General features: G+C 29.4%; 1 protein-coding gene across 1 annotated transcript; it reads right to left on the minus strand.

The window, feature by feature from the left end:
• Positions 1–20,961: 20,961 nt before the first annotated feature.
• LOC133783964 (stemmadenine O-acetyltransferase-like) lies at positions 20,962–22,420 on the minus strand. The gene has a single exon (XM_062223531.1). The coding sequence runs from the start codon at positions 22,418–22,420 to the stop codon at positions 21,089–21,091; it is 1,332 nt and encodes a 443-aa protein (XP_062079515.1). The 3' UTR covers positions 20,962–21,088.
• Between the last annotated feature and the right edge of the window lie 3,012 nt (positions 22,421–25,432).

A 25,432-nucleotide genomic window follows, 5' to 3' on the forward strand; every position in this document is an offset into this window, starting at 1 on the left:
GCTGGGGAGCTGCTGCTTGTTGAGGCTGGAGGGTTGATTTGGGAGGTTGATTGATCTTGAATGGCTGGAGAGTGTTGAACGTGGCTGATGGAGGAGCTATTGGGCTTGGGCCCAAATGAGGCTAAATGCCAACTTTTTCTAATCTTTTATTTCTTTTCAAAACTACCATTTTTCTTGATTTCAAGAGCTAAAAACCACATCATTCCTATAAAATAAATATAAATTAAGTCATATTTTCACTTATAAAATAAATCATATTAATTCATTGAAAATATTAATTAAAACTCAATTTAATTTAACATTTAGTTTCAATAAAACACTTTTTACCTCAAATTAAACAACAATAATTTAAATAATTAGCTACAATATTTTACAACAAAATAACTATAAAAACACACAAAAATCTATAAAATTAAAATAAGCCTAATAAATTAAAAATTACTTAAAAACTTAATAAATCAATTAAAAACTCAAGAATTAAGCAACAATTAGCACATAAAAAGTGGTAAAATAACTCTATTTTGTAGAGTTATCACACCCCCAAACTTAATATTTTGCTAGTTCTCGAGCAAAAGAAAGATTAAAAACACAAACTTTTTTTTTTTTTTTTTAAATTGGTGATATCAAATGTTTAACTAAAAAAAAATTACATAATGGAAATAGTTCAAAGAAAATCACAAATAAAAGTAAAGCTTATTTAATTAATTTGAAAAGTTAAAATTATTGTTTTCAAAATAGATATTTAACATGCAAACACAAATCTATCATGTGAACATTTAGACAAGCTTATGCAAACAAAAATATATTAAATCTCAAAAGATAATCAAGAAAATTATAGGATTTTTCAAAATTTTTTTTTTTTAGAGATTTAAATAATTTAATGTTTAAATAAACTATAGCCAAATATCACAAATTCGAATAGAGTAGAAAAGTGACCTATTATGAAAAATATATATATTTAAACAAAACTAACTTAGAAATTAAAAGTAAAGCTTAATAATTATTTATATTTTTCTAAGAACTACGAACAATTTCAATTTATAATTAGAAAATGAAAATCACCAAAAAATATTTTCAAACAAAACAAAGAAAATAATTTTATTTTTTTTAACATTATATAACAAATGAAAATCACATAAAAACAAAAAGAAAAACAAATAATTTTTTTTTTGAATTTTATAACAAATGAAAAACATGCATAAACACAAAGAAAAATACATAAACACAAATAAAAATACATACACATTACCCCCAAACTTAAATGAAGCATTGTCCTCAATGTTTAATAAAATAGAAAAGATTAAGAACTACTCCCTTTGAGGTATGCTTCCTTGATTTGACTCTTTTGTTTTCTTCTCTTCTTTTCTTTTTGGGCAAGAAGTTTTCCTTCAAGCTTTTTTTGAAAAACATGAAACAAAAACACACAACAAAAAGTGAAATATAAAATGAAGCATAAAAAGTATGGGTTGCCTCCTACAAAGCGCTTAGTTTATAGTCTTTAGCTCGACTATAATTTTTTTTTTCTTTCAACCTACACCCAATCTATGGTGTAAAATTTCATTAGTAGGGTGAGTTATGACTTTGGTGCAAATGCCATAAATAATAATTGATAACATCACACCTACAAGAAAATTAGAAATATGCAATTTTAATGGAATATCAATAAAATAAGAAAATTGCATATCTATATTAGACTCCTTTTTATTTTGAGTAAATAAACAAATTTGTTCAATTATGGGCTCTTGAAATATAATTATATATTTTTCATTTTCCTCATGAGCCTCGAAAATTATTTCATCCAACTCTTTTGTTTCATTAGGGGGTTGGATGCATATTACAAGTTCTTCAACTACCTCATTCTCTTTTTCACTTTGAATTTGACTATTTGGATTGGGAATGAGTTGGTTGAGATAAACTTGTTTTTCCGACTCTATAACAGTTGCAAGTTGTCCTACTATTGTTTCAATTTTTGAGATTGACTGGGACTGTGCTAGTAAGATTTGATAGGTTGATTGCATAAACTGTTGTAGGGTATCCTCTAAAGATGGGCTCGTTTCTTGTTCAATGGGATATGATAGGTTGGGTTGGGCATGATTTTGATTGGGTATGTTGAATTCATGCTCTTGACTTATTGGAGATTGGGTATGGCTCCATGAAAAATTTGGATTATAGGTGGGGGCAAATGAGATATCAAATGATTCATGCATATCATACATATTATTAGTTTCTCCATAATTTAAATTTGAGTGCTCATAATAGTTGTACTCAGAATTCCAACTATAATTAAAATGATCCATATAGAAAAAACTAGATGACAAACTATTTTTTTTTTTTTAAGATGACAATTAAGACGAAAAAAAAAAAAACAACAAGAAAATAAAATTAAGATAACAAAAATAATGTTAAGAAATAAAAAGAAGAGCTAGGACAAGATTTAATTTTGTTTTTTTTTCTTTTCAAGAATATATATTTTTTTTTCAAGTTTTCTTTTCAAGTCTATTTTTTTTCACAACAAAATGATAAAGGATAAAGAGAAATAAGGCAAAATTAAATAAGACTATCCAAATTTAAGCAAGAGTAGGGAGGCATAGCATGCCATCAACCATAACAAAAATAAGGTAAAAATTAGGAGGCACAAGTGCCATCAACTAAAACATAAGATAGAGGACTAGGAGGCAAAATTGCCATCAACTAGCTAGGAGGCAAAATTGCCATCAACTAGTATTTTGCGGAAATTAAATAAAATAAAAATTACAACAATATAAATAAAGAAAATTACAACAAATGTTAGGAGGCACAAGTGTCATCGACTATAAAAATTTAAAAGGATAGATAGGAGGCACAAGTGCCGTCACTAAAAAAAAAACAATAAATATAGAAATATAAGTATATTTTTTATGGGTGGTTGAACCGTCCCAACTTTCTTTTTATCTTTTTTTTTTAGTTTTTTTTTATAGATATATATTTTTTTAGGTTTTTTTTTTTTTTTTTTTTTTTAAGTGCAAGAATTAAAATAACTAGTAGAAGAATTTACTAACCTTGAGATAATTTTTGTTTCTTTTCTCTTGCAACTCCCCGGCAACGGCGCCAAAAACTTGATGGACCCAAAACGGGTATGTTTTAAATATTTATACTCGCAAGCGCACGAATCGTATTTATAGAATAGTTTTCGTGTAAGTACGAGATCGAACCCAAAGGAGTTGTCTAAAATTGAAAAGAAAACTATTTTAAACCAAAATTAATAAATTCTAACCTAGCTCCAAAGATTTATGGGATTTTTGTATAATAAAAATAAAATAAAAGACAATAGTATTGAAATTAAAGACAATATATATAAATATAAATTAATAATAGAAATGAAAATGGTAAAATAAGATTATTAAGGATTAAAATCCACAAAATATAAGTTCAATAATATTTATAAGTACATTGATTCCCAAGTTTTAGTGATAGTTAAAATAAATCAAACTATCATTTTCTAAATAGATTTATAATTTTAAGCACAAATTATTTCTAAAAATATAGGATTTTTCTTCACTTTTCAAAATTATAATTTCAAAGCATTTAGTGTAAATCAATCTAATGAAATAACAAATAAATCAATGAACATTATTTATAAGGCAAAACATAATATTTTTGTTCTAAGCATGGATGTGTACAATTTAATGACACATCTTACACAAATAATATTATGATTTTGCACTAATGAAGAACAAAGTGTAAATATGTGCTAACAATCCAAAATACATGATATTTAAGATGAAAGAAGATATTTGAAGAAGAAAATTCCATAAACTTTGTTGCACAAAATGGGAATTCAACATACAAAATAAACACTATCTAGTTACATATTGTTTCATCATCACCTTAATAATCTTAAAAAGATTAGAAACACATAACTAGAATAACAAATACAAACTAAAAATTACAAACATAAATAGGAAAATTTGGAGGATGAACCCCCAAATTGTTCCTCTAAAAATACATAGAAAAAAAATAAAAAGAAGAAGAAGATGAAGAATAGAGAGGTTTTGAAATGTGTAGAGTTTTTGGTATGGTAACCTCCCTCAAAATATGACCCCAAATTCCCTTATTTATAGCCAAAAAAGTGGTATTAAAATAATCAATTTAAATTAATTAAATTGATTAAATTAAATTAATTAAGTATAATATGGCAAATATGAGTAAATTATAGGGTGTAATAATTATGTTTTTGGGTAAAAAATGTAGAAAGTGAGGTAAAAAGTGGTATTTTTAGACATAAGGGGACAATGGTGCTTTTGGACAATTTATGGGCTCAAGACAATTGGCAAAGAGGCTGCTTGGACTATGTGGCAGGCGGCTGGTTGTGCACACTGGCGTGGGCTGGTTGTGTGCTCTGGCGAAGGCATCAGGCGGAAGAGGCTGGGGAGCTGCTGCTTGTTGAGGCTGGAGGGTTGATTTGGGAGGTTGATTGATCTTGAATGGCTGGAGAGTGTTGAACGTGGCTGATGGAGGAGCTATTGGGCTTGGGCCCAAATGAGGCTAAATGCCAACTTTTTCTAATCTTTTATTTCTTTTCAAAACTACCATTTTTCTTGATTTCAAGAGCTAAAAACCACATCATTCCTATAAAATAAATATAAATTAAGTCATATTTTCACTTATAAAATAAATCATATTAATTCATTGAAAATATTAATTAAAACTCAATTTAATTTAACATTTAGTTTCAATAAAACACTTTTTACCTCAAATTAAACAACAATAATTTAAATAATTAGCTACAATATTTTACAACAAAATAACTATAAAAACACACAAAAATCTATAAAATTAAAATAAGCCTAATAAATTAAAAATTACTTAAAAACTTAATAAATCAATTAAAAACTCAAGAATTAAGCAACAATTAGCACATAAAAAGTGGTAAAATAACTCTATTTTGTAGAGTTATCATTGAGCCTGCCCAAAGTTGAAGAAGTGAGGATTTAAAGGGGAATTGAGTAGCAAGGAGAAGGATTAGGGAGGAGCTAAAGCCAGAAACTCAGTTAAGGATTCGAATTCTAAAAGATAGGTCCCAACTCTTGAAGTTTTTTTGTAGGTGTTCTTAAGATATTTTTGACAATTTTTGGCTTTTGGGGTTTTGTTAGGTTTTGGAGTACTTTAATGTTGTTTTAAAGGTGATGATGGGTTGCATTACTGATCTGTGGTTGAGTTTAGGCTCGTAAGTGGTTGAAATTGTGTTTGGGTTGGTTTGCGATTTCTAGAATCGCAGAATTTCTAGGTTCGCGGGGTCGCACCGCGATGCTGTTCTTGGGGCGCCGCGACCCGCATGAACTCAGTGAGGCAGTAGGTGCCTTGAATCGACTTAGCGTCGCAACGCGTGTGCAGGGATTTTGGGCGTGAGACTCTTTTCCTAGTTGATTGTCGCAAACATTTTAGGGGTGCGCCACGACTCAAATAAGGGAAAAATGGAAAATTATATTTTGGGTTGCGGGAACCTAAACCTAAGGGCTCGAGAATGATTCTACTATCCGGTTTAGTAGAATTCAAGGTCCCAGAGGCTAGGACTTGGTCTGGAAGCCTTTGTTGGTTCGTTTCTTGATAGTTATTCCTTGCTATGTTGTGACTAGGGGTACCATAAGGCTCAGAAGGAAAGGATCATGCTCATAGTCGCTTTACCTTATCACTCAGGACTTGAGGTAAGGAAATTGACACTTGCACTGAGTGTAGGGCATGCACCCCAATTATAGGGCACGGAGATGACTGTCTCATGAATCTGTTTAAATTAATGTATGTTTTTCATGAACCTATGTTGTTATAGCTGTTTGTACTGATTAATTGTGATCATGATCGCTCGGTCGTTAGATCGTTATCGACATTACATGTGTAATGTATGCCGTAGTGGCGGGACCATAACATGGATGAGATATCCGCCATAGTGACAAGGCCATCGTGGGGGTGCGATATCCATCCACTTGGCATGAGTCATATACTGTTTGGAAAATCTATGTGAACCAGTTGCGGTTATAAATTATGCAATACATGTTAATGTTTATCTGGATGTCTGTATGATTTGTTTGAGTTTTCTTGCTGAGTCTTGGCTCACGGGTGCTTCGTGGTGCAGGTAAAGGAAAAACAAAGATGGACCAACCATGAGTTGGAGAGCTGCAGGGGCGGTGTGTACATACTCAGCATGCTCGGCCGCCACGGTCGAGATATTTTGACAGCAGGGGGTCATTAGTTGAAAATTTGCCGCTTAGGTCGGCTAAGTCTATAATTTTGATAAACTTGTATTTTATTTAGAAACTTTTGGGATCCCTTGTAATTATCAACCCTTTTTATTGAAAAGTTCAACTTATTGACCAAAACTTTTAATACATAAACTGTCGTTTAACCTTAATTACACTTGTAAATCCAAATGACTTGCTTAACGAGTTAAACACTATTTTCTAACACACGGTGTAACGGTCCTGGATTAGTAGGACGTTATAATATTAGTAAATTACTAATAACATATTAGGTCCCGTTCATATATAACCATTTTATACAAAGTACATCCACTAAGATGTCCTACTACATCAGTAATCCAAATCTAGATTACAGGTATTCATAATACTAGTGAACCGTACTTACAATATTTAATCCAAAGATTTCATATAACTTTGTTGTATGCGAACTATTTAAATTTGTTCCATACAATCTTAATCGTCTCATACTAATACAAGATTGTAATCACAAAAATAAATTTGAGAATTTTTGATATTCATATAATATTATTCTAACAATAATAATAAACAGTCAATATATGCAAAAATTATTTCAATTACTTATTTCATAAAAGATTGTTCAATACATATGCTTTAAATGACAATATTCCCAACAGAAAGATCACTCAAAAAGTTAATATAATATATTTTTTTGTTTATTTACAATAAAGGAAAGACAAGAAAGTAAAATAAATTAATTATTGTTTGCGTTAATATCACGACTCCTTTTTTATTATATCTAGACAAAAATTTAAAAGTAAGTATTTTAATAAAAAAAATATGATATATATAGTAAAACCTTCATATAAAAATGTTCTATATAAGAATAATTTCTATTTTATTATAAAAAAAATTGATCCCAATTTGAGTCAATTATAAATAAAAATAACCTCTAAATTATAATTAGTTATACATTTTTCAGGTCCTGCATTAAGAAAATATACGTCTATATAGTAATAATTATATATACAGTCAAATAAATAAATATATATATATATTATGTCATTTGTAGATAAATAAGAAAATCAAAAATTTATTCTGCATTTGAATTACTTAAGATACTTTTAAATATAAAATAGTTATTAGAGAATTTTATTGTTATTGTTGTTAAAGTTAATATTTTTGTGTGTTTAAAAATATTTTGTAACAATACCTCTATTTAGTTATAATTTCTCAATTAGAATAAAATTAGTTTCATCCTAAAGGATTTACTCTACACGAAATAATGTTTGAGATGGCCAGTCATATAAAAACTTAGCATCGTATGGGTTGCATTTCACCCGAAAACAAAAACACAGGGTTCAATTTCCCATGCTTAAAATATTTAAAAAACTGTTACCGAACACCACAATATAAAAACTTTTATTCCATTCCCACACACATAAACCCTTAGTTTGTGGTTTATAAAAATTTGAATAACTATACTTAATTAGACCAAAATTGATATTTTCTCTTTTTATTTTAAAATATTAGAAAAGTACATCTATAACATTTAAATGAACAAAAATACTCTTACCAAAGGTTGAAGCAGGATCACATGTGCCTTGGAAATCATCAGAGTTTACGTATCGAGTCATGAACATGTACAGGGGATGTATTCTGTGGATTTGAGTAACTGGATATGTTCTTGTATAAGATGGGAGCTTATTGGCATCTCTTGTAGTCATGATGTGCCTGCAACATGGCAAGAAAGAGAGGATCCACATCTGTACATGAGTAAATGGTATACCAAAGAATATTACATTTAAAATCAAGATGAGTGACCAAGAACTGAGAAGATGGGAATGATCAAGCTAATAAGTAAAATACAACTTGGTATACCTAAGAAAATGAAGAGAGTGAAACTTGACAACATGGCTCCAGCAACATCACACAAACTGTCTCGGAAAGAAGTCAGGATCATATGTTCTGGTTGTGGTTTTGTCGAGCATAACTTCAGAACTTGTGCTAAAAACAAAGCAAACTCAGTAAGTATTCTTGTTTACTCATTTCATTGAAACCCTCAGTAGAATGAGTTAATTAATACATAATCATTAAATTTGTTTCGGTAGGAAACAAACACGGTTCAAAACCTTGGGACTTATGCTAGAAATAGCAAACGACAACCTCATGATTAGTTACTCGACTCCAACAACTCAGGTATATTTTGACCCATGCGAATGAAGTTTGATTGAAGTCTTTTACTGATTGAAGCAAGTGGCATATATATTTTGACCTCGGCTTTGATTATTGCTCCTATATAAGATGGTTGACTTTCAATGTGTAATGTTGTCTACCTCTGTTTTGATTATGCAGGAAAAAATTGAACAAATCATACCACCAAGCATCGAAGCAGTGCGTGAAATGATGAGGAAGAGGAACAAGGCAGCAACAACGACCAAAGAAGCATAAGCAACACTTTAGGGAGCTCTTTTTTGTGGTTGGAATGCTAAGACTTTTTCCTATTATTTTGATCAGTTTCATGCTCAGTGATATGTAATTTCAAATCAGTTATTGTACAACATTTCAAAAAGCATGTTGATAAACTAAGTCATTATTTTGAAACTTGTATTTTGTGTATAGTATTTCAAACCAGATGCACATGGTTATAATCCATGTTTAAGTCATATTTTGGAACTCTTATTTTTATAACAAGGTTGTAAAAACTCATTCAACTATGTCAATAAAGTTGTAATTTCAACTCTAATATTGCAGCTTTGAATTCAGATTCAATTATGTCAAATTTGGATGTGATTTTTGCAGCCAATAATAATGATTTGAAAGCAGCTTTGCATCTTTGGAAAAAGTCAAACTCTACTCAAACTCCATCACAGAAAAAAGAAACAACAAAACAACAAAAAACTAGCATTTTGTACCAGCGATCACATACTTCCTTTCTCAGTCTTTTACAATTTATATATTTTTTTCAACGTGCCCATTCTTAGATTAAATATTACAAAATAAAAATAAACTAACATTAATTCCAAAATAAATATACATGTTGATACACTTCACTTTTATATCATTGGTTGGTTGGACTTGTATATAATATATTATATAAAAATTATAATTTTAACTTTCATATTTAAGCTTTATTTTTAATTGGCTCCCCTTCAAGTGAACAACTAGTTCCGCCACTGACTGCGAAGGTATTATTATTTGAAAATCTATAAAGAAAAATAATATAGCAGGTTTTCCAGTGCACCCCAAAAATTAATATTTTTGTTAAGTTTTAAGTAGTCAAAAGAATTCCTATTTGCATTTGAAAGCTTTTGCCCAAGGGAATTTGCTTTCTAGAAATTTTATCGAGGCAATGCTATTATTTGCTTCTTTGGGAAGTTTATAACTCTTTTATTTTCTTAATATAAATTGAAAAGGGAGTAGAATGAGGATTCTATTCTCGCTTAGCTTGATGTTGTTTGTCTCTTATTTCTATTAAAAGAATGATATTATGTCTTGATGAAACTTAAATATACTAAATCAATTTTATTTTTGATGTTCCTCATTAAAAATAATTGAGGTAATATATTTTAGGGTAAATATCATTTGGACTCTGTGTTGTGCAAAAGTTATCGATCGACTCATTTATTTTATTAAATGACAATTCAGACCCTTGCGTTTTGCAAAATGGAACAAAAGAGTATTTTATACCTAATTTTGGTAAAAAAATTCAATTACAAGATAAATTCTCGGGTCGTTAGTGATGCGATGAGTTCAGAGAAACATGGAAAGTAGTCGAGGAACTGAGAATAACAGACTATATTTGAATTTTTTTTTACCAAAGTTAGGTATAAGATACTATTTTATTCTATTTTGTTAAACACAAGATTCGGTTTGTCATTTAACAAAACAAATGGTTCGATCAGTAACTTTTGTAAAATTCAGGGTCCAAAATAGTATTTATCCTATATTTAATTTTAAAAAAATAATATTAGTCTACCTAAAATTTACAACAAAATTATTGTAGGCTCTCAGACTTTATCAAAAAAAAAAATTACAATAAATTTAGACTATATATAAGTGAAGAATTACAAGACGAAATAATTCATACTCTCAGCTATAAATATTGCAGTTATAGGATATGTAAAATTTAAGAACGTGTCGTACAAATAAAAAAAAATTCTGGCTTCATCAATCTACTTACAAATCATTAAAGATTTTATAAGTAGATTCAATATCAGAGCAAGAGAAAATTGCTTTATTTCTGAATAATAGAATCAGTTCAGCTTAATTTTTACAACACAATACATGGCAATATATATAGGCAAAAAGAAGAAGAAGCAACTTGAGCTTTAGTTAGGGAACTAACTAATTAACCACTCGGTCTAACTAACAACTTAAACTAACTGAATATATAACTAATTTTAAGAGATTTCAAAAGAAGGGTCTGCGCATGTTTCTTATTTTTTATTTTGTTAACATAAATTTTACAAGTACTTCAGTTGTGCTTGCAAAGGTCTTCTCATAAAAAACATGGTATATTTAGGTCTTTCTCCGAAGCAAATTCATAGAAAATTTATATATGTTTCTTCTTGCAGCTCTAAAGTCTTCCCATTCACCACATCATGTTATCCCTAGTCTCTTCTCCTCTCCTATTTGCATAATCATATTTTTCTAATTTATTTTTATTTTTTAGCTATATATAATTTTTCGTTCTATTTTCTTTTTTCAGATTATTCCTCTTCCATAGCCTTAACTTTCCCGTGATCATTGTTTTCTCATAAAATCTCATGTGTTTTCTCCTCTCTCTTCCCTTGGCCTTTTTATTTTCTGTTTAATTATTTACTTCAAGAGTAGAATAGACAGTACACTCCAGTTAATTTACTGTGAATGGATATTCATATGGTATGTACTAAAATTACAATATCCACTTTGCATTTACATATATTGTTTTAACTAATTATTAATTTATTTTTAAATAAACACTACTACAAATATTATTTTTTTCTGCGTTTATTTTTTAACCTTAAATAAAAAGCACAAATAAAATGTTTGAATGAACTGAAATATCACATTTAATACATGCGTACTATTTTATTGCGGTTTTAAAAAAAATACAGTCCAAAATTTCAAAAGTGGGGAGGTGGGGACTTTTCTCCGCGATTATTTAGAAAAAACCGCAGAGAAAAGTCTCATTTTCCCTGCATATAAAACTTGAACATCATAAAACTGCTCATTTTTCACTTCACTGACGCGAGAGAGGAACGGCGGAGCCCTTCGTCCCCAGCCATGGTAAGGTCCACTTTCACCATTTTTCATTGTTTTTTTTTTTTGGTAATTTTCTTGCATATTAACGCTTTAAATCATGTAAATATACCTAATATTGATTTATTTGAAGTTTTATGGCAAAAATGAAGAAATATTGAGTGAGTTTAATGATGTTTTAATGTATGTTTATAGGGTGGTTTTCAAGCTTTTTTCTAATATTTTTGAGTGTTTATGGAGGATTAGAAGACATTTTCATTGTTCTAAACATGTATTGATCACTAAAACTTGAATTTTTTTTTTAATATTTCAGTTTTTGGGTATTTTTTATATCATTTACCTAAATTATTGGTTTTTTTAATAATGTTAATATTTATGTTAAATCTTTAAAATGTATTGTATTTTACATAATTTTATATGTTATTTACATAATGATTTTTTAAAGTTTATTTTTGTTAATTATATTTTTTTAGGAACAATTTAATTACCATACATTTACTAATCAATGTTTAAGCTTTTATTGCAGGAAATATTTATTTGAATTTGAGGTGTGTTGAAATTGTTGAAGATTAATTTTGAAGGTGAGTAATAATTACTACTTCTTTTTTTAATTTTTTATATTTACAAACTATTGTTAGAGGAGTTTGAATATATTAGATATTCATTCGTAGTGAAGTTGGCTCTGAGATAAAATTGTATGCTGCGGAGATAACAGAAGGTTGAGAACATGTGTGTCTTAGTGAAGTAGGTTCTACGAATTTTGTGTGCTGCGGTGGCTTATGGTTGAGGGCATGCATGTTGTTTGTTGTATGTTTTGTTTGATTTGAATTTATAGGTAGTAATAACTTGGGATATGCTATAGAAACAGAGGAAACTCTACCCAATTTTTTTTTAAGATTAATATATTAATTGAACATATTTTATAGGTTAATATATGTAATAATTATGTTTGTTTATATTGAAATTGTAAATACATATGAATTTTGGATATGTTATAGAAATAGAAGAAACTCTGCCCATTTTATTTTAGAATTTATTAATTGAACATATTTTTGTTCAATTACAATATTAATTTTCTTTTCATTATTGACTTAGGAATTAGGTAGATATTACCCTTATGGATAAATCACGGATTCTTGAGAATAGAGAAACACAACAATTTCAAGACGGATTCAACCAATTTTTAGAATTTTTTTCAAACAAATTGTAGTGTTTCGAAAATAATTCATTGTCCATGTATAGATTGTGGTAATGGATCAAAATGAAATATTACCATGATAAAGAATCATGTATTTTGTCGGGGATTTGATACAAGTTATCATACATGGTATTAGCATGGGGAATCATTGAAAAATAATAAACCATATCCATTCGGGAGGCAAGGGGTTGATGATTTGGATTATAGTGATTTTGACGATCATCCTATGAAATTGCTCGATGAAGCACAAGAAGAGTTTGTTGATGATCCTTCAAAATTCGATAAATTGGTTAGAGATACAGATAAACCATTATTCAATAGTTGTCTGCAACAAAGATTACCAACGATGGTGAAATTTTACAACATAAAAGCAGAAAATGGAGTGAGCGATAAATGTTTTAGTCAATTTTTAGTTGCTTTTAAGAAGATTTTGCCTTAGATAATTGCTTCCATGAGTCTACGTATGAAGTGAAGAAAACTGTAAATTTCATAGGGTTGAAGTATGAGAAGATCCATGCATGTCCGAACGATTGTGTGTTATATTGTAAAGAGTATGCAGACATGGACACTTGCCTAGAATGTGATTTACCCCGCTACAAACCTAACAAGAGTAAGAAGATTAGGAAACTTATTCCATAGAAAGTGATGTGGTAACTTGCCTTTGATCCGCGACTTAAGCAGTTTTATCGAAGTGCAGAACACTCTGGAAACTTAATATGGCATGAGACTAGGCGAGTGAAAGATGGTAAACTCCAACATCCTGCAGATTCGCAGGCCTGGAAAAAAGTCAATAACTTAAATCCAGAATTTAAAATTGAAGCAAGACATCTTCATCTAGGTCTAGCAGCTGATGGTGTAAATCCACATAAATCTCTAAGTAGTAGGCATAGTTTGTGGCTTTCCTTCCTTGTTTTGTACAATCTTCCTCCGTGGTTAGTGATGAGAAGAAATTTTGTATGCTCACGTCAATAATTTCAGGCCCAAAACAATTGGGACACGATATAGATGTTTATTTGGCACCATTAGTTGATGATTTGAAAGAATTATATGAAAATGGTGTTGAGGCATATGAATGTTTTAAGAAATAAGTCTTTAACTTACAAGCTGTGTTGTTGTGGACTGTTAATGATTTCCCAACTTATGGTAATCTATCAGGGGGTGACCAATATGTTACACTAACCCAAGGGCTCTTCGTGTGTCAAATGTGCACAAAATGTGTTATATGAGTCATAGACGATACTTGCCCCTAAATCATAGTTATAGGGAAAAAAAGTATTTGATGGTGATAAAGAACAAGGTGTTGCTCCTTTGCCACTATCAGGGCAAAAAATGTAGGAAATACATATTATAGGATCTTTGTTTATTTTCATGTAATTTACATATCATCAAACAAACATGCTCCTATGAAATTGATACAAATACAAAGCAAAGTAAAAGCTTACATTACGCAGCGGAACTGGAACAACTCCTTCTTTCAATCTCTCTAACCCTTGATTCCTCTATGTAGCAGAGTATTATCAAGAGATTAAACTAGATCAGCAACACAATCTTCCTCACCAAGCTTTTGATCAATCTAGAATTAGTGTGGGCTGGTTCTCAACACATGGAATAGAGATCTAGAAGAGAAGAAGAATAAGAGAATGAGTGATCAAGAAATGATTAGACTGTCTAGGTTTTCACTTACCCAATTAATCAACTGAGACTAACTTCTGAAAACCCTAGATATCATATTCTTTATATATGCAACTTGATGGGCTTTATTTAAATTTAGATTTAAATTTAAATTAATTAAAATAATAATAAAAAAAGATAAAAGCTTTGGGCTCCCATGAATGGACTTGGGCCCAATCTATTTGTTTTGAATTTAAATCCCAATTGGGTCTAAAATCAAAACATTTTATTTATTTATCTTTTAATTAATTAATTAATTAAATCCTTATTCAAATTAAATAATTATAATTTGAAACTTGATTTAATATTATTTATTTATATTGACACTAATTTATCAATATTAATAAATTTTTCCAAAGATTCTCTTTTATTCTCTAAATCTCATATCTCTGTAAGATTTTCCAAAATTGACCTAGTCAACTTTCAAAATCCTAATTGATAATTAAATCAATTAATTGAGACATTCTAGATGATTTACTCAAAGGTGATGCAGGGACCATGGATCCATGAAATCAAGCTCCGATAAGTTACCATGAAATTATTTACGAATAATTTCACTACCTTATTAATTCCTCGTGACTCCACTATAGACTTGGAATTGAACCCTTGCACTCATAGAATGTATTTTCCAAACCATAAATATGTTATCAATTGTTATAACCATTACATTCAGTCAATCCTTTATCGATGACTTACTAATGAGCTGGGTGCAAATTACCGTTTTACCCTTCATCAGTATTTTATCCTTAACTCCCACTAAGTTCCTTAGAAATGATATTTTCGTGAACTTAATCACAGAAATGAGATCTCAATCATTTAACCTTTGGAACAAAGCAATTAAGGAAATTATCTTTTCACTTCTCATATAGAAGTTATAGATTTCATTTCTATGAATAATACTCCCACTCAATTACACTACTAAATCTCCAAGATGTAAGTATGAGCTAGACCGTAGGGTAAGCTGGTAACGAACAAGTCAAAAGATTTAAATAATATAATTAGCAGAATATTATCACTCAGAATTAAGATCAACTTAACATATGGTCAATGTTGTGACATTGATTATATTAGATAACAACGATACTTATTTATCAATCAATAATCAATATCGATCCTAGTCCGATGTACCCATATACATCTGATCTTATCTACTTAGTCAATGTCTTGGATAAGACATCACACCCCAAATGTGTAAGTAGATCATATTGTAGATTACCAGATCAGTGAAAATCCAATGTAATGAATTAATCTTAGGACTCGTTCTTTTGAACATATAATTACAACTATAATCTACTGTGACCTAGTCACTATAATTGTAGCTATCCATATGTTCAAGATTTTATAGATGTTTGTATTATTTCAATAATCATGTAATAAAACAAACAAGCAACACAGTTGTCAAACTAAATGATTTCTACTACTTTTATTGACAATGTGAAGTTGTGTTACATGTCTGACATGATTTTATAAGGGCATAAAACCCAACAACAAATTCTTAAAGAAGTAGAGAAAATTGATTTCAAGTATGGAAAAATGAAGAAAAATAAGAAAGTAAATGGATGTTTCCAAAGGAAGTCAATTTTTTTCGTCTCCCTTACTAGAAAGATTTACTTGTTCGACATTGTTTGGATGTCATGCACATAGAAACAAATGTGTGCGAAAGTATTATAGGTACATTACTGGATATTCCCGGTAAAACTAAGGATGGTCTAACTAGTCTTTTAGATCTTGTTGAAATGAGTATAGGAACTGATTTAGCACCTGAAGAGAAAGGTAAATGTACATATTTGTCTCGTCTTGTTTCACGTTGTCCAGAGAAAAGAAAAAAGTTGTATGTAAATCACTTGCAGAGATGAAAGTGCCTGATGGCTATTCATCCAACATTCGAAGCTTGGTATCCATAGGGGATTTGAAGCTGATGGGTATGAAATCACATGATTGTCATATGTTAATGCATCAATTACTTCTGATTGCCATCCGGTCAGTCTTACCGAAAAAAGTTTGAGATTGTTTGACAAATGTTTGCATACTCTTCAATCATTTATGCGAAAAAGAATTAGAAATGAAAAAATTGGATGCATTGAATGGTAAGATAGTGGAAACTCTATTCAACCTTGAAATGTTTTTTCCACCAACATTCTTTGACATTATGATACATTTAATGGTACATTTAATAAGGGAAGCCAAGTTGTGTTGACTACTTTGGGTGAGATGGATGTATCCATTTCAAAGGAGTATGAAGCTGTTGAAAAGTTATGTGCATAATCACTATCGTCTTGGAGCTAGTATGGTTGAATGTTATATATCAGAAGAGGCAGTAAAATTTTTGTCAGAATACATGAGTGGGGTTGAGGCAATCGAAATCAGTAAACTACAGAATAACTCAGATGGGGTTGATAAATGACTACGAGGGAATGAAACAGTGATCACCATATCTAGGGTAGAATTAGATCAAACTCAATTAGTTGTGATGCAAAATAATATTTATTTTAAAGAGAATACATTTCAATCATATATATTAGAGTAATGGTTTTCTTTTTGTTGTTTAAACATGTTTGTACTCTTTTTTCTGTTTTAGTGATCACATAGGGTTATTACAGTCGATGAATCCAAACAAGGTTAAAAATAAATAGAAATCAGTTATAGATGAGCATAATAAAACATTTTTTCGGTGGCTGAATAATACAATTTTAATGAACTTAGGAGAACAAAATCATAGAGTGTCGATAATTAAGTGCATATCTCTTGGAGCAAGCATTGATGTAATAAAGCACCAAGCTTAAATTGTTAGGGGGAAATGATTTCATACTAAGTCAAGAGATGATGCTCGACTGGTTCAAAATAGCGGAGTAAGTATAGTTGCAAAAGCTATGCATTTTGCCAGTGCAAAAGATAATAACCCAATTTCAGGCAATGACATACTACATGATTGTTGAAGAAATATGAGAGCTAGATTATTGATTGTTTCGTATTCATCTTCTTAGATGTTCTTGGGTAGAGTTAAAATTGACAAACTTAGGATTCACTCTGGTTGATTTAAGTAAGAAGGGAAGCAAGAATGATCCTTTTATCATGGCTGCCTAAGCAAAACAAGTGTTTTATATAACTGGTCCAGTTAATGATAAATAGGCAATCGTTTTATCAGTTCCCGAGAGGAAGTTCTCATAAAAAGAAGATGAGATGATGAAAATGATGATTTATATCATGACTATTTCATTGTTGGACAACCGATACATAAACAAGTTGAGAATATTCAGAATAATAATAATGATAACAATAGCGATACCGATGATCGTGATTATCTTAGAAACGACATCGAAGAAGGAATATGGGTCGATTGTAATTATATAAAGCACCCTAGTAAAATCAAAAGATAATATATATTGTGACAATAGGATTTTTTCAGCTGCAGTCCTCATTCTTTACACTTTGTAATACTTAGGTCCTAAAAATTGATTTTGTATCATTTAGGTCTCCAACCTTCTCAAATCGTATCATTTAGGTCCCTAAATGCTATTTTTATTTATTTTTTATATCAAAATACATATATAAAATATAAAAAATGGTGAATAAATCTAAAAAAAATTGAACCACTTAATTTATTTATGACAATACCTAACATGACATTGAAACAAAATATTTTCATGACATTTTAAAAAATATTTAATAATTTTACAAATTAAATTAATTTCTCACTACAAAAAATTCTTACTTATATTTTTTAATATTATGCCGGGACCACAATCATGAATCATGACTTGCAACCAACAGTGTCCAAATTGTCATGCTGCCTAAAACATAACCAGCAAAAATACCAACAAAATAAATAAATATAGATAAACACCATAAATATTCATACTAAATAAAATTAAAGACTAACAAATGAAAAATAATTAAAAATTACACATTAAGGGAAAACTGTTTAACAAAACTTTTGATTGATTAGAATGATATGGACATGAAAATTTAATTTTTTAAAATATAAATAACTGTGAATAATAACTTGTAGACAGTTTATCAATCAAAATCGCAAGTATATCTGATTAAGAAAATGTTGTTGTTTATCCAAATGTGTACGCATAACCACTTGAAAAAATAACTGAAATAATACAACAATCGAAAAACTAAGAAATGTTGAGAAAAACTATGGAAAACTTCTACCGAAAAATAGAACCATTATAGACATCTATCATAATAAGCAATATTTTTCTAACATTTAATAAAGTCTCAATATTATTATCAAACCTAATCATCAACTAAATATTATTAAACATATAATTTAATATATGGTTTGAAAGTGATTCAAAAACTGTAGTTCTTTCTTATCTTACTGCTATAGAATATTAAATACTTATTGTTTGTCCTTCTAGGGGTATCTCTAGTTTATGGATTAGCCAAATATTCACTTACAAGAGATGATGAGTCCCATTCGTTGGAACAAATTCTACCATGTATACATAATCATCATTGTACTTGAAGATTCCTATCAATGAAGTGTGGACGTTCCTTTACAAAATAATAATTAAAAAAAAATCATAAATCATCAACTAGATGAAATAAATTTAAAAAATTAACATATATTAATTTGAAAATAAATAAGATGATGATTTTTTTTATCTATAATTGCAACGGCTTCAATAAAGGGCCTTATTCAAAAGATGCTAAATTTTAATTGACTTACATAAACAAAATTAGAAGATAACAGATGCAACACAACAACAATGACAAAACATAATCTTTTTTTAAAGGAAGTGGAGTTTAAGCCAGGAATCAAAAGATATGTTTTTTAAAATTCGAAGGAGTTTCCTGTGATAAAAAGAATTCAGTAATTAATGGCTTTTGATTTCATTAGTGAGTCCATTGAGCTTCATCAAGAGTAATGATATGTGCACCCAAAATATACACTAAAACATTACAAACAGTGATGTGGCAGTTTAACATAGCCAATCACATTTATTAAAACTAGAACTCACTATTTTAAAAAACAGTGATATATCACTGTGGGTAATGTTTTAGTGCATATTTTAGGTGGACATATCATTACTCTTCCTTCATCAATGAGTTGAGAACCACTAAGTTGTTGAAGGGCTTTCCAGATTATCTCTTGTGCAACTCTAGAGATTCGTTTCGCATCTACAAAGATGGTTAGATTTGTTACATAACACTTTTATAATATACTATACGTCAACTTTTTATTTTTTTTATTATATAATTTATATTTATTTATTTATTTCAAAACAAGTGAATATGAGATTTAGAAAAATAAAGAGAAAAGTGTAAAATGATGAATGATATTCTGTAAATATAGAGAGCGTACTGTAGCAAAATATAAAGTTAATTTTTGTATAATACAAAATTGATGAAGAACCGTTAAAATTAATAACTATATTTTAAAAAAAAAATTGTATTTTACAATAGTTGTTGTGTGTGCTCTAATAAATCTACAAATTACGAATTAATTGGATGACTTTTCGTTTTTACATTTTAAAGTTTTTTTCCTCATGTAATTTTGAACTTTAATTTCATTATATATAAAAAAATTGCCTTAAATTATTATACTCGGCTCTTTCAAAAAAAAAAAAAAAAAATATACTCGGATATCAATTTACGATGAATGACGTTTAAACGGTGATGATGTATATTATTTGGCATCTTTCGATGGTATTAATTAATGGCAATTTTACCTAATTTATTTGTCCACCTACAGCAGGACATGATTTGAGTTTTATTTTAATTTAATTTTTAAAATAATTTGAGGTATAATACTTGTAATGATTAAGAATTTGAGTGAAAGTAGTCGTTGAGAGGCTCAAATCCAAGGAAGTCTTCATGTGATTTTCATAATATAAATAATATATATCTATGATGTGGGTTGTTTATTGGACTATTATATATTTTATGAAAATATATCTACTATATTTATAGTTAAATAAAATTTTTAATTAAATATATATATTCATATTTAACGGGCAATTAACTAGTATGTTTATAGGAAATTTTTTTGGTACAACTCACAAAAAGAATTTGCACTGGTGCATTTTTTTTTTTGCACTTCGTGAGCAGTTTTATTGTATTTTAGAGACGTAAAAAAAATAGTCATGCGTGCAACATCCTGTTTGAAACTTGTTCTCAATACTGTAAATTATTCAGAATTTTTAAAAATTTCAAAGATACTCGAAATAACTACAATATATACGATCATAAAAAAATTTAACGCCAAAAACTATTCACAGGGTGCAATCCGGTGTCCCTCTTTTTGTGAGTTGGACCATAAAAATAGCTTATGTATATATTAATAAAGACTAATAGCTTGTCACCAAATATTATTCGTTTTCCAAAAAAAAAAAAAAAATTAAACGCGTCAAGCATCAATCATCACTAATGTACTCTTTTTAATTATATGAAATAATTAATGTACTTATAAATTTCCTCCAGCCATGGAAGTTGTGTTGTTGTTTTCAGGTCCCAAAATAAATAAATAAAATAAGAGACATGCAATTGTCAAACTCAATGGACTGAATACTACCTTAATTATGTTCGTAAATCATTAAGAAATACATAATTAAGTACAGTAATAAAAAAAGGAGTGAGACTTTATTAATATTTAATAATAAAAAAAATCATCAAAAGGGACAGCACATACATTTTACAATTACAATATGGTAAACATTAAAATTAGATAAAACATTCTTATTTTACCCACTTGTTGTAGTTGCTATAATAATATATTATATATGTATTGATCACAAACACAAATTCAATATATCATGACTTGAAATGATTATTATTTGGTTGATGAAATGAATGAAACGAACTCCTCATCACGTTCGAACTTGGCCATGTCTTCTTCTTCAAAATCGATATAAGCTTCAATCCCATCACCAGATTTTGTGTCCACAAAAATGATGAGATTCTTGCATGGCAATGGATTTGCACCAATCCACATTGGCTGTCCCCAACCGAAATCGAAATGATCATACAGTGGAAATCTACATATACTAGTAAATTTAAGATCAATCAACTCTCCTTTGGCGATTTCTTCAGCATGTTCTTTGTTGAAAATCAAGCACTGATCAATTCCCATCTGGATGTTCTTGGCATACTCTTTTTCATTACCGCATTTCATTAGGTGTCTCATCTCCCTCACTAGGTAGCTGTAGCTCTCTTCTTTGCCACCCAATGAATCCAAACAACGAATGAATTGGCGCGAAAAATTTCCAAAGGAGTTTTCAGGGGTTGGTGGGTCAATTCTTGTTCGAAGATTAAACGCCTGAGCTATGGAGTAACGCCTCTTTTTAGGGCCAAAAACTTCTTTCGTGGCAGCCATGTAACGACTAGATATGAAAGCAGACAAAGCCTCCACACGAGAAGGGCGAATCACTTTTTTGAAGTTGTTGCCCTTTTCTTCATACTTTGCCCTAAGAGCCTCAATCTTTGAAGATTCAAATAAAAACCTTTTTGATACAATATTTTTTGTTGGGATGTGATCAATGGTTGGCATATCTATCTTAGACATATCCTTTGGTGGAAAAAGTGTAGAAGATTCATATATTGGCCAAGGGATATCTTCATCATGATCTCCTCTAGTAGCGGCTGCCCAACATTTAGTGAACATCAAAGCCGATAAGGCATCACCAATTTTGTGTGTAATACAAAACCCTATTGCTATTCCACCACATTTGAAGATGTTGAGTTGGACCCCTAGTAAAAGGTCAACCCTACCATCTAACTCAAAAGGGACAAACTTGGGGAGCTCACTAGGCTGAAGATTTGGAAGAATATCAGAGAGTTTGCAATTGACTTGTGCCTCCAAATAAGGGATGCCCTCATCATTACAAGTGAGGAAAAGGTTGTCTTTGATTCTTCCGGCCAATGGGTAATATTGGGTTAGGACATGGGATAGGGAGGTTTTGAGCTTGTGGGATATTTCAACAACATCTAGGGTTTGGTTAGAATCAATGGCTTTTGGAGGAAAGAATATGACCAAATTGTTGTAGATGTGGATTGATAATTGATCAATGAATGAGAGTTGGTAAAAGCGAAGGTGGCTTGGAGTTGGAGAAGATGGTTTGATGGTTGAAGTGGACAATACTTCAACTTCAATATTCATTACCATTGTTCTCTTCTGATAATGTTTAGCCTAACTTGAAAAGATGATTTAAGCTATATGTGCAAAATTAGGTTATGGGGTTTTTCTTATATAGAGCTTGAAGGGCCTTATAACCTAGTCAAATAAAAAACGATCGAGTACAAAGAAAAGTCAACACTTATTAATTAGAAGATGTTGCATGTAATATATCACCATTGTATACCGACACCCTTTTTAATACATGCCTTTTAGTAAAAACATACTTTTTATATTTAACCCTATAAAATTTAAAGCTATACCGAACATGCATGTAAAGCTACAGCTAAAAACACACACGTACACTTTAAAATTCTTTAGCTAGTATCATTTTGTTTAGTTATGATTTAGTTTGTCGAACATGTCGAGTTATAAGTAAAAAAGAAATCATTTTACAAATAATTATGAAGAAAAAGAGAATTTTTACTTGTTAAACCCTACCAATATAATAAATGGTACTAATGTATTTAATTAGCTACCGTACGTACGTATATAAACACTATCAGAAAAATTACTCATAAATTCTAAACTACTATTCTACTTGTATTTTGTGTTTGGCGTGTTCTTTAATTTTTTTATTCTCTGTTAAGTGAGCGCGCATGATCTCTTTCAATGACGTTTGTAAACGTAATCAGAGCTACATTTTAAAATTCGTGGAAGCCATCATCACTGGACGACTAATAGTTAGGGTTTGAATCTACCAACTTTTTATTAGTTATAAATTATATACGCGCACAGATTAGTATCTCTGAAATAAGAGAATCTTTAATTAAAAATAAAAGTTTCAAGGAATTAAGCAACTTTAAAGGTTTAATATTCGAATCACAGGTAATACTATTTGCGATATCATGCTGACTTTTTTTTTTATTTTCTTTTTTCATTTTTATTTGTCAAATTAAACAAGTTGGCAAAATATTGGTGAGAATCTTTAATGGTATTGTTTCGTTTTTGTATTATTATATTAGTTTTTTTCTTTTGGCTGGAGAATCTTGACACGATGCTGAATATACAAGCATAGTTCCCTTGATAAATTAAGAATTAAAAATTAATTAAATCGTTGAGAAATGATTTTCGTATACTATTTATTAGAAGTCTTAAATTTGTGTCATTAATATAATTAGACACCAACAACCACAAATCTTCCTAAATGATATACTTATAACGACATATATATTGGAAATAATTAATTTATAAAGCATGAAAGCAATTTGGGTACGCATGTATAATGAATATTAATTAGCAATCAAAACTAAAAGGACAAAATATGTATGAATGTGTATTTCTCAAATATTAGACATAGTAAAAAAAACTACAATGCTAAATTTATACACCAACTTTATATTATAGAGCTATTAAAAAAAAATTGTATAGCAGCAAGTTATAACTTTTTTCTACACATTCCTAATTGATAATACATATATTTATACTTAATTGAAAAATATTATATGAAAAATTTAGTGAATAATATTATAATTCCAAAATTTGACATATGCTATAATATTGGAGCGTCAAATTTAATTGGCACAAGAAATATCTCATTAATTGTAGGATCTATACTTTGGAATTAATAATTTGTTAAATTACAATACAATGACTCGGCATTTCATTGGAAATGTATTATTTTTTTCCGTTGTTCAAAGGGATTAATAATATCATTTTACATCGATATATGTATATATATATATATATCTATTTTTAGTGTCTGAACACAACGATTTCGAGAAAACGACCAACAAATCACATAATAGCTCCAAGAAAAAAAGAAAAAAAAAAAAGAACGCGCATTCCAAGTAGTAACCACATCGATCGATCTGAAAACACAACAATGCTAACTTAAATATAAACGTATCTAAAGTAGTTAGCTGAGTTAATGGCTTAAACTTAATCTTGACAAAGTCCCCTCTCTGCTGGATCACAATAAGAACATCCGCAACCCAGCCATTTTTCTTTATATATATATACTAGGTATAAAAAACGTTCAATACACGTTTGTTTAGTTTTAAAGTCACTACTACAAATATATGTTTTTTCTGGAGATTTTTTTCAACAATAAAGAAAAAGTGCAGAGAAAATGTTTGAATGAGTCTAAAATATTATATTTAATTGTCGCGCCCTATTTTATTGCAGTTTTAAAAAAATGCAGTGAAACGTTTGAAGTTGGGATTTTTTTCTGCAATTCTTTAGTAAGAACCACGGAGAAAAGTGTAAGGGCTTTCTTCGCAGTTATACACTTTTCTCTGTGGTTTCGGCTATATAACCGAGGAGAAAACCCTCGCCCCCTTCATAAATTGTCCGAGGCCCTCTTCTCCCTCATTTCTCATTTTGATAGAACCATATCGCGCGGCTCCACCATTGTCCCCAGCCACGGGTAAGCCCCATTTTGACCATTTTAGTTAGTTTTTTTTTTCTTCATTTTCTTGCATATTAAAGCTTTAAATCATGTAAATATACTTAATATTGATTTATTTTGAAGTTTTATAGCAAAAATAAGGAAACATTGAGTGAGTTTAATGGGGTTTCAATGTATGTTTATAGGGTTATTTTAAAAAAAAATTTAACATTTTTTAAAGTTTATATAGGATTAGAAGACATTTTTATTGTTCAAAACATGTATTGATCACTAAAACTTGATTTTTTTAAATATATATTTCTGTTTTAGGGTATTTTTTTACGTTATTTTATTTATAATAATGTTATTTACATAATTTTTTATATTAAAATATTATTTCTTACATAATTTTTATATTATTTAGGTAATGATTTTTTTAAAGCATATTTTTGTTAATTATATTATTTTAGGATCAATTCAATTACCATATATTTACTAATGTTTAAATTTTTATTGTAGGAAATATTTGTTTGAATGTGATGTGTGTTGAAATTGTTGAAGATTAATTTTGAAGGTGAGTAATAATTACTACTTAATTTTTTTTTTTATATTTACAAACTATTGTTAGAGGTGTTTTAATATATTATATATTCATCCATAGTGAAGTAGGTTCT

This window comes from Humulus lupulus, chromosome 6, assembly GCF_963169125.1.
Source record: "Humulus lupulus chromosome 6, drHumLupu1.1, whole genome shotgun sequence".
In the NCBI taxonomy this organism is placed as follows: Eukaryota; Viridiplantae; Streptophyta; class Magnoliopsida; order Rosales; family Cannabaceae; genus Humulus; species Humulus lupulus.

Bases quoted from the DNA above. Each gene is read 5' to 3' on its own strand.
- LOC133783964 (XM_062223531.1), bottom strand. From the start codon at position 22,420: ATGGTAATGAATATTGAAGTTGAAGTATTGTCCACTTCAACCATCAAA.